This window comes from Pan paniscus, chromosome 8 (genome assembly GCF_029289425.2).
Source record: "Pan paniscus chromosome 8, NHGRI_mPanPan1-v2.0_pri, whole genome shotgun sequence".
Lineage (NCBI taxonomy): Eukaryota > Metazoa > Chordata > Mammalia > Primates > Hominidae > Pan > Pan paniscus.
Window position 1 is genome coordinate 141728855 of NC_073257.2, and position 11146 is coordinate 141740000.

General features: G+C 49.3%; 1 protein-coding gene across 8 annotated transcripts in view; it reads right to left on the bottom strand.

Annotated features, from left to right (window-relative positions):
• Positions 1 to 2249: 2249 nt before the first annotated feature.
• EBF3 (EBF transcription factor 3) overlaps positions 2250 to 11146 on the bottom strand; it is a 127853-nt gene continuing 118956 nt past the window's right edge. For 2 of the 8 annotated variants that reach the window (XM_034931720.4, XM_063607587.1), the window contains exons 12-17: positions 10075 to 10140; positions 9056 to 9233; positions 7787 to 7975; positions 7187 to 7276; positions 6025 to 6137; positions 2250 to 4919 (exon numbers count right to left, since the gene is read on the bottom strand). In XM_034931720.4, the coding sequence (XP_034787611.1) occupies positions 4902 to 4919; positions 6025 to 6137; positions 7187 to 7276; positions 7787 to 7975; positions 9056 to 9233; positions 10075 to 10140 (654 nt within the window). In that variant the 3' untranslated portion in view covers positions 2250 to 4901. Of the gene's footprint in view, positions 4920 to 6024; positions 6138 to 7186; positions 7385 to 7786; positions 7976 to 9055; positions 9234 to 10074; positions 10141 to 11146 lie in introns of all 8 variants that reach the window. The other 6 variants (XM_063607585.1, XM_034931715.3, XM_034931722.4 and 3 more) reach the window with 3 other exon arrangements.

The window sequence follows — 11146 nt, forward strand, 5'->3', positions numbered from 1 at the left end:
TGCCTCTGCTTGCCAAGGAGCCCTGCCACGGGTTGTCCCTAGGCCAGGGATGGGAGCGGGAGCTGCGTCCACTCTCACTCCCAGCCCCGCCACAACGGCAACTCGCTCCCTGTGAAATCTGCGACTCTACACTGGGACATGACAAATGACCAAAAAATCAATTTGTAATCTGATTGGAGGTTTTTGATTTCCTCTGATGAGTTTAAATTTCATTAAAAGCAACCTTATTCCAACATAAAAGGAATCCTTGAAGGGTAAAACGGGGGATTGTCTCACCGAGTATAAAGCATCCCAACTCTTTTGTGTGATTTATTCATGGCATTAATTGTGAGGGCCAACCTGTGGTGTCCGTTGGCAGCTGCGCCGTTATCAGGGCCTGGGATCGGCCCAGCGAGCTCAAAGCACAAGGACTCACATTCAAAAATCACTCTTCGGCATATTGACACTTCAGTTATCAACAACCGTTTTTATCTGCTGGGAGGGAGATCGCAGCTCGTGGGGCCGGAGTAAGCCACAAATCACTGCCGCCGCCGCCTCTCTGCATTCTCTTAATTGTATGTATTCTCTGGAAAAAATGATCATCGTGGCCTCTTGTCTTGATGAGAAATTGACATTTCTGAGGACTTCTTTGGGCGCTCCGAGCAAGCGAGATAAGGCGTGGGTTGTTTTAGAGGAGAGCAGCGTTTCTTCCCTTTCAGGGGCCTCTTTACTGCTTGCGTTGACCCACTTGATGAGTATGGATTTCATGAGGTCTTTTTCAGCATTTGAACTATAAAAGGTTCAGAATGACACCACCCCTTATAGACAAAAGATAACCTTGCCCTTTGAATATATCGATTCTTTATTAACTAGGCTGTTTAATGCAATGAAATGAGGCATTAGATTGAAGCCCATTTCAAGTGCTTTGAATAATCTTTAAAAGCTTGAAAGACCTTAAAAGGCGGCCTGACAATAATTGGCATGCATTTTGAAAGAAGGCAGTTCTTGCTTCTGATTTGAAACACAAACATAAAATAATTTCTCCATCCCTGGGTTACAGGGCGTTGGGTACTCATGGCACCAGCGCAGAATGGGAAGGTGGTGACTTGCCCAGCAACTGCTTGTCCCAGCCCCAGCCCCAGCCCCAGCCCCAGCCCCAGCCTCCAGCCACTTGGAAGGGAGCCTGCAGGGGAGGGGAGTGGGCAGGCTTCAGGCTTGTACCTTATAAGCCTCTCTCTTTGCTGTCTCTTTAAGGCTGAAATGAGAACCTGATTGTCAATGACACGACAAAAAGGTATTCACAAGTTTCTTTATGTTTTGAATAATTGTTTCCTGTTTTGCTCAGCAGAACAAGTAATTAAGATGACATTTGTGAGTACTAATTTGGATCACACTTATGTGTATGTGTTATAAAGCTGCAAGCCAAAACATGCAAACCCAGCCTTTCATGGAGGAGAAAATGAAAAAATACTGAGTGAAATGGGAGCATGGGAAACTCGGAGGAGCTGAACATCGGCGTGTAAATTAGAACCTCAGTGTTGATAGCAGATCTCATTATAGTCGGTGCATTTGGCTACCGACGTGCAGCCAGCAGTGCCCGGGGCTAGTGCATGGGGTCTGCTGTGCCACTGTGGTGGCAGTGGCATCCGTGATGCCCCTCTTGCAGAACATAGGCGGCGCAGGCATCTGGGTGCCCTGGTATCTGCACACCTATCCAGAGCCTTTGCTGCTGTGTCACTCTTCTAAGCCTGGTTCTTGCCCAGTGGAACCCAACCATGGAACCAAAAGAAGCATGTGTCTGGGGTCACCGGAGCCGTTGTTCTCTACCTGCCCAGTGCGCTATTCAGAAGCAGAGGGGCTGGGGCAGAAGGTCTGGAGGGAGTGGGTTATGAAGCCCCTCAGTGAGCCTTGGGATTGTTTGAGTTCTCAAAGACAAGTGCTGGAACAGTGATTGTGTCACCCCAGTGCTGCTGTGGCCCACAGAACATCTGTGACACAGAAACATCAGCCAGAGTGCAGCATGAATACAGATGGCACCTCTGGGGGTCAGGACCACGTAAGTGACAATTTGCTGAACCTCTCTTTCTATGCAGGTTAGAGGACGGAGGCTGGATAACTTTGTGGAAAGTTCCTCTGTGGATCATTTTTATCTTGGCCAAGTTGCAGCTTCAGAACCCGGTATGTGCAAATGAAACCCCTCATGTAACTTTTATGTTAGTGTTTAGTCATTTTAATAATCAAAACAGAGAAAATTACCAAAAGTGAAATTCACAGACAAGAAATACTTTAATTAAATATTGTGTAAAATGAACATTTTTATACAGTTAAATATCTGAAAAAATGTACAGATAAAACAATCTTATTGTAGGGTCTTTAACAGTAAAATCTACCATTTAGTGAAGTGCTCAGTCTTGAGACAGTGAAGTGATGTGGGCATTGACTACTTAACCTAAAACACAAACCAAGTGAGGGCATGGGGAAGCTGGCAGGCGTTCTCAGGGCGTCCATGTGAGCTCTTTTGTAGATCAAACCCTTACTCGTACAAAATAAAACGGAGGCAATTTAGTTCCAAAGTGACTTCTCAGGCTTTCCCATGTAGCTAGACCTTGTCAACCGTCACAAAGCCAGACTGTGACCTGCTGACTCCCGGGGACATTCTGTTTATTTAATTTTGTCCCTAGAATGAACACTTTCTAAGTTGTGCATTGTTGATTTTTGTCAAGAAGGTAAAGTCCCTCCTTTTTGTTTTAAATTCGATTTCTGCTGCAGTTTGCAAAATGTTTGCTGTGCCGTGTCTGCAAAGCACTTAGTGCAAAGGAGAAAGAAAAAAAAAAAAAAACACCTGACACTTTTGGTCTCACTGTGGGTTTGGCACTAAGAGGCACGATATCTGAAGGAGGTCATTCCAGTTTTAAAAGTACGGACAGTGCTGTTGGAACTGACCACAAAAATGTATTGTTAAAAAAAAATTGAAAACCAGCAGTGATTTGGGTCCCCCTGAAACCTCTGTGAATCGGAGGTGGGCCCAGGAGGGTACAGGACGCAGCAGAAATAGTCCCAGAAAGGAGAGACGGGTCATGCAGCGGGCTTGTGCTTTTTTGTGTGTGTTTGTGTGTTTTACACCATACATCTCCAAATGAAGTATTTATTAACAATTGTAGTGTAAGCCTGTGATAAAATAGCACAAAGGTTCTTTAAAGAAGTCCACTTTTAAGGCATCAGAAAAGTTAATGTGGCAAACATTTTAATTAAAACATCAGAAGTAAATTTTATTTTAAACTTTAGGCCTCTGAATTTTTCCAGTAAACACAGTTCAGCTATGTGGCAAAGTCAATGGGTGGCATCTAAAATGACTTTTTACATTCTACAAAAAAATAAAATAAAATAAGGACACAGCCCCAAATGGTGTCACCTCTTTGCGGCCGCTCCACATGCACAGAATCTACTAGGATTTGTCACGGCCGGGTGGCACCGATTTGTTTTGACTATACAACAAACTTTTTTTTCAAAAGTATTTGTTCAGATAACTTAAAAATAATATAAAAATAAACAATGAATTTGACTTTTCCTCAAAATAAAAAAAAAGGATGGAAAGTCTAAACAATAGCATATTTTTGAAGTACAAATGAAATGTAAAGACACTGGTTCAGCTTAACGAAACAGATCAAAGAGACAAGTTCTTGGCTAATGCTCTTCCCAGTATCACAACACCAGGCCATGATCAAAAACCAATACAGACAAGAAAGAAGAAAAAGGAAAAGGTGGGAAAAGCAATGTACAAAATTTCAAAGATAAATACAATATTTATAATTGATATGTTACAAAATAAAGTCCCTTAGCAACTGCAAGTGTTCATGGGAAAGTAAGTAAGTGTCAAATGAAGACCATTTTATTCCTTATAAGACACATAAGGAATAAAACTTGTTTTTCTAAATATTTTAAGTGGATCTGAAAAAAATTCAAGACAAGTGTATAAATATTTAGCTACAACTTTGGCAAAAATCACAAAAGTCTACAATTTTATAACCACATACAAAACACATTAGGGAAGAAGGATCTAGAAGTCAAAAGGACAATTTCTGGTACAAGAAACATAGACCTCACAGTAGCCTAAGAATGCAATAGTATACAGTGCTAGCAAAAGTTGAAAAAATGTTGCAGATCACACTTGCTTAACAGGAAGCTCTAGCAGTGGGAGAATATTGGAACCAACAGACAGTAGCATTTTTTCTCTGTCAGTGTGCTTGTTGAAGGCAAGAGAATTCAATATCAAAGTTACAATTTCTAACTACAATAAGTTACAAAGTTTCATTTCATTAAGATGAAGTTAAGCAATGATCAACCCTCCCTCCCTCCCTGCCACCCCAGTTTCTCCTCCTCATATAGTCATCCTTTTTTCCAGTCTGATGGCTCATACCTCCTTGGCCCCCTTTTTATCACCACAAAAAAATATTTCACATTATAGAGATACACAACCATTGTGAATCTAAGTATGAGTACAGAAAAATGTTTGGAGGCATTTTTCATCAGCGTTTCATGATCATCAAAATGGTGCATTCACAAAGTTTCTCCCAACACATAGCAATTACTAGACATGGCCAAGACGGAGTCGGAAACTTTATACAAAATAGGCGTCGCTTTGTTTTCCTTATTCTTCAGGACTGAGAAATGTGAAAATATGAGAAAAGTTCAGTCAATAAAATGGAATTGTTCATGAAGAAGTAGGCTGTTTGCATGTTGATTCTTAATAGTTTAAATAAAATCTTTAAACAAAGTCTTTTGTAGCATTTCAATTGCTGCTGATTTTTTTGAAGATACTGTTTCCATCAGCATGTCTTAATATACTAAACGTGTCCCCTGAAGTCCGTCCTTTGATGCTGGGTGCTGCGGAAGGTAAACAGAAGTCCCTCACATTGGCGGGACTACCAGCCCAGACATAGCTGCAAGACAGAAGGACAGAGCAGTTACTGCAGGCTCCCCCACGTGCCCTCCCGCCAACGCTGACGCGGGCGGGGCTGCCCTTCCCCCCTATTCAACTGGGAGGCTGGTCTTGCACAGTTCCGTCCACCAGCCTCGGGCGTGGTTAGGGCGTGCTGGGGAATCTGCTTCCTGAGGTGGGGGCACACGTGGGGACAACAACCCCCGGTCCTGCCCCTCCTGCAGCCCTCCTCAAAGGCTTCTTTTGGAAAAGGGAAGGGCTCCTGGCACTGCTGTGTGCAGAGGCTGCAGCTTCCCCACACTGACCGGTGCACTGCCAACAGGTGCAAAGCCAACGGAGGCCCGGAGCCCCCTCTGTCGAGAGGTGACCCAGCCTGGTCACTCCCGTGACGCCAGCCAAGGCCGGCTCACAGGCCCTGCTCTCGCTCCCTATGTGAGAACCAGACTGGCCTCAGTTTCCCCCTCTGCTTCCAGGTCTGGGCTCTGACCGTGCGGTCACCTCTCTGTATCGTAATGGTGAGTCAGGGGCTCTCCAGAATCAAAGCCACTCACAGCCCACCTGCCCTGGAACCTCCAGGCAAGGGCCACGGAGAGATGTGAGTCACGGCACCGCCTCGGGACCTTTTTTCTCTTCTCAGGAAAGAAGAGAAAACTTTGCACGAAAACGCCAAGTGGGGCTGACGCTTTCACATGAACTCCTGGTACGAATGTAATTTAAAATCTTTTACCGCTGGTGTTTAATTTTTGTCAGAATGATCGTTCTCATTAATTTATGTATAACATATTAATACATTTGTTCATGTAGTGACGTGAGCTTCAATTTCTCAGTTCATTAATTTCAACAATATTAATTTATCTCCGACTCACCGTTACAACTTTACGGTTTGGAAGCCCTGTGCGTACACAACGCGTAGGAGGTGCCGTCTTTCAGCCGGCCCGACCCCGTGGCACGGGCAGGGCCGCGGCACCTCACCACCTGCCTCTGCAACGACCCTGGTGTGGTGCCCGCTGATGGCACGCAGGCCAGTCGGCGGCACTTCGGGGGCCTGGGCGTCCCTTCATACGCTAACGGATGTTGTGAAGACAATGATTTCAAATCACTGATACCTTTCCAGTTCCTTTTTTGAGCATTAGTTCATCAAAGTGAAATATGCCACCGACTTCACAAAAGGGCCAGTTTGTCTTCTCCGCGGCTACGTCCTCAGCACCCAGCAGAGAGCCTGGTACATAGTAGGTGCTCAGTAAATACTGGTTGAATGGGTTCATGTTTCTAAAGGAGTAACTGGATTTGAGTCACTGGGAGGAGCATATACCAAAGGTGGTGTCTGAAAGAGGCCAGATGACGGCCACTTAATTTAAGTGCCTGCGGGCCTCAGCACCTCACAAAGGGCCACTCGCAAGTTCATGAGGCCTGGGGGCACCCATGTGGCTCTGCCCGTCACACACATCACAGGCCATGTGCAGCCTGCACAGCCCAGATGGGCCAGGCGCTGGGCAGGCACAGGGTGCCCACCCCGTGTGGCCTCATCTGTGGACAGCTGTGCCCTTGGGGCCGGCCCTTCTCCCTCCTGATTCTTTGAAAGAGATCACGTAGGAAAATCAGCTCCTGTCCACAGACAGGACTGCAACCTGGTGTTGGTACACACCTGGCCCTGGGTCTAGGCGCACACCCCTTTCCAAAAGACAGTGCAGCCCTGCTGGATGTGTGGTCCAGCAGATAAGGTGGAGAACCAAGGCCCAGCCTCGGGACAACGAGGGTAGCAGATTTTGAGATGGGCTCCACAGGTAGCATGGTGCCCCGCCATCCCCATGCCAGGGCTATTTTCGCTGCTTTGTGCATAGCAGGCTGCAAGCCCAGGAGCTATGGGCAGGGCAGCATCCTGCGCTGAGAAGTGCCAGGCCCCGGGCAAAGGCCCATTGGCTGAATCAGACCGATAGTGACCACAGCTACCTTCACCGCACTCCCGCCTTCTCTCACGTGGTCCCACCCCCTTAGGGGCACAGGGTGCTCCACCGTAAGTACGCTAGGTGCCGTCGGAAGGGTGAGCTGGACAAAAACCAAGAGGAGGAATCTGGTTCTTTCTGGGGCTCAGTGCACAGGGGTCCTCGCTGTGAACACCAGGCAGAGGTGGCACGCATCAAGGTGGGCCACGGGAGCACATGCAGCGGTCACAGAGGTGCCAGGAGAAAGGCCGAGCCCCCACCCCCACTCCCATCCCCACCCCTGGAGAGGACCCGGCACTGGCCCACGGCCCCGCACCACCCTCACCTTGCAGTCCGTTCCCGTTGGCGCTGGTGCAGGAAGGAGGAGGAGAGGCTTGGGGCCGGACCACGGGCGCGAAGGCGCTCTTCTGTTTCACTGCAGAGATGACATTGGCAGGTGAGAATGAGAAAATGCCGTGTGTGCTGCTACAGTTTGAAGGGAGGGTGACCGAAGAGGCTGCCATGGTGGGGCTGGACGGCACTACTGCAACAAAGCAAACACGGTCAGCACGCGCGGCCGCGGCACAGCGCCACGGCGAGAGGGCACCAAAGGCCTCGCCTCAGACGGAGGGGGCGGGGGCACGAAAACAAAACATGACATGCGTCTGGCTCGGCCACGCTCTGGATAACAGGCAAGCTCTTTTGCACTGGACTTTCCCTTCCAATTGAGCAGCCCATTTTGTTCTGATTTTGTTTTGGTTTCCAATGAGATCACATCGGGCCTGTTTTGGGTCAATTTACGGTCGCCATTTGGACGCCCAGCCTCCAGGGCCACCCTTCCTTTTATCCAGTAGCTCACATCACAGAACATCCAAGCAATGCACACACTCGACTCGGTAGTGAATATGAATCTGCGTGATGACGTGTGACAAAAACAGACACTTACTGCCGTAGGGAGAGTTAGCGGAGGAGCCATTAAGAAATCCAGGCGAGCCAGGGACCCCTAGACTGGCCATGGCGCCACTTCCATATCCATTCATGCTAGTGCTGACTGTGTTGTAATTGGACTGCTGGGGAGTACTGCTGGGGACGTAGCCTCGCGGGGACACGCTGCTTGTATTGCGACTGTAGCCGACTGTTGAAATCCCCCCCCCCCGGCCAAAAATAACATTATTATCAGCGACAGACACTTGGGGGGGGTTCCCCGAGAATCTATATCATATATTAACATTGCTAATTGACCCTGTGCTTTCCACCTGCTCTAGCGCCTGCTGCCAGCTCGGATGACCTTATCACGCCAACCCTGCTGCCACTGTCTCACCGTGAGCCCCATCCTGTCTCTGCTGGCTTCGACAGCCAGCCGGGGCGCGCTTCGATCTCACCGTCAGTGGCTTTCACGTTTCTCTTTAGAGGCAATTATCAACAGCTTGGATTCCTGGTCTGTCCCCCCACGCTCTGTGAACTTTCGGCCTCTGTAGACCTTCAAATGCCATGACTGACAAGGAGAGCTTGTTTGTGGCCGTAACTTCCCCTGAAAGGCTGTTTGGGGGTCTTCATTTGTATGGTTGTTATTTCTATACATGGGGGTGTTCGGGGGACATGGAAGCTTCATTCCTGCCATGGGAGCGTGGATGGACGGGAACAAAATCAGTAGTACAGGTGAGGTGTTTTCTAAGATCACTGCCTGCGCGCTTTTCAATGAAGAAAACTAAAATGGACCCAAATGGCAAGATGCAGCGGCCTTGGCTGGCCCAGGACACTGCACTGTGGGATGGGGTGCGGGGTGGGGAAATGGGGGTCTCTCTCCATGGATTCGTTCCAAACTTAGACCCAAATCCCGCCGTGCAGTGCGTCCAAGCAGGCTCCCCTCAGCTCCCTAGGCCATGGCTATCCTATGGCTTAGCCCAGACTTCCAAGGAAAGCAAAGTCACTTATGAACACATTGAGGGAAACTTCTAGCAAATACCAGTGACCCGCATGGCATCCAGTGGAGCTGCCGTTTTTAGTAACTGGGCTCTCTGAGTGTTCTTACCCCAGCACTGGCTGGGAGGACCTGCAGCAAGGTCTTCCTGAGCAAAGGAACCAGCAGAGCCAGAGAGAACAGAACGCTACGGACATTCCCCAGCCGGCCCTGGACACGTGCCTCTTCAGCTAAGGCCTCAACCAACCCGCGGAGGGCGTTCAGGGCAGGGGTCCTCCCAGCACGCCGGCATACCTTGGTCGTTGGCTTGTGACGTCTCTGACACGTTGACGGCTAGCTGGCTGCTGAAGGAGTTGACGCCCATCATGCCTGTGTGTGCAGGGTTGTTGCCCAGGGTGGGGATCTGGTTGTGATTGCGGGGAACGCTGTACAGCGCCTCGGCGATGTCCGCCGCTCGCTTCAAGATGATCTCCTGCAGCAGGAGCAAGTGGGAGCCGGCCTGTCACCCCAGGCCCGGCCCAGCTGGCCGCACTCTCGGGGGCCCACCATGGTGGCATCCCACTGTCCCTTGCCCAGACCATGACCAAATCTATTTCTTAATGGGCAAAGAGCTTCCCCTAGGAAAATCATTTACTGACGCTTTTGAAAGGGTGCAATATCTGGCTGGGCACGGTGGCTCACGCCTGTAATCCCAGCATTTTGGGAGGTCAAGGCAGGCGGATCATCTGAGGTCAGGAGTTCAAGACCAGCCTGGCCAACATGGCGAAATCCCATCTCTAATGAAAATACAAAAATTAGCCGGGTGTGTTGGCAAACGCCTGTAATCCCAGCTACTCGGGAGGCTGAGGCAGGAGAATCGCTTGAACCTGGGAGGTGGAGGTTGCAGTGAACCGAGACTGCCCTACTGCACTCCAGCCTGGCGACAGAGCAAGACCCTGTCTCAAAAAAAAAAAAAAAAAAGGAGCAACATTTGCTCTCTTCTGTCCTGCATGCTGTGGGGCGCCCATCCAGCCCTCCCTGGTTCCCAGCGGCGCCAACACCGTCCACCCGCCACTGCACACTGCAGATGGGTTTCAAGGCTGTGCACTCCCCCTGTGACAAGTTTTTCTGCTTTTGGGTCCTGACACCAACTCATCATTTCTACTTGAACCTAGTGTGAGGGCAAGGATGGGAAGCCATTCTCACATCAGACTCCTGTGGAGTCGCTGGAAAAGCATGCTTGTGTCCAGAAAGCCCACACTGGAGCCACGCCGGCTGCCCACGGGTTCTGGCACGGGGGGAAGGACGGGCGAGGGGAGCCACCCTCCACCTACCTGGTTGTTGTGAGGCATTCCGTATAAGGCTTCCACCAGGTCCGCCGCCCGCTTCAGTAACACCTCCTAAAGGAAGAGCAGACAGCAGGTGATTCATGGGAGGAACCGGCCAGTTATCACTGCCCTTCAGTACCAGTTCCGTCTGCGGGTGTGGAGACCAGTCCCCATCCACAGCGACCCGTCCTGGCCCTGCCGTGCACTTAGAAGGCAGGCACAGACAGGAAGGCATGTGCGTGCTGACAACACTGTTTGTGGCCTTTACAAGGAGCCTGAGTAAAAGCGTTTTCTGTGGCTCCTCCGTCCGGTTGGGCTCACAGAGGTGCACGGACAAGTGGGAGGGCCGGCGGAGAACGAGCCCAATCCGTGCCTGAGGTTTAATGACGGAGTCTTATGGGTATTAAACAAATACACACATGGCGGAGATATGAAAGGCCCAGGCACCACATTTGCCTGTTAATTCCTAGCACTTTAGTGGTGAAGAACAATAAGTAATTTTCCATATCTTAATTAAACTGGCAGAGTCCTTAAAGACAACATCTCACCCCTAATTCACGCCCCAAATTTGCAAGTGAGTTCAGTGCTTATTCCTCTTTATTTTGAACAATAAAGTGAATTAACTTGGGTTAATCTAGTTCTTTCATAATGACATTAAGAAATTTTTCAATTAACCTCTTTGACTGCATGTTGTAAAGGACTTCATAAATGCCTTCACATTCCGAGAGTGTGTGCGCTGTGCCTGGGGGCTTGGATGCACCGAGTTTTGTCTTATCCACGTCTGCACACCTACCTCCAGTTTACGATTGTGCGGATTAATCCAGAGTTTAGTTAATTTTAAATACAAATGGGGGCTTACGTTTTAACTTTCTCTACCTTGAGCTGTAATAAAACGGAGCTGAGCTTTTTAATAAGCCGAGGCCAGGCCCAGACCCCTCCCCAGCATGGAAGACGGGCAGAGAGTTTCTTTCCAACTCCATTCAGCCAGGACAGTGCTAGCACAGAGGTGAAGAGAAAAATTCTCTGGGTGGCTGGAGCACAGTGGCCTCCTGCGGACCCCAGGCCCGGTCTAGGAGAG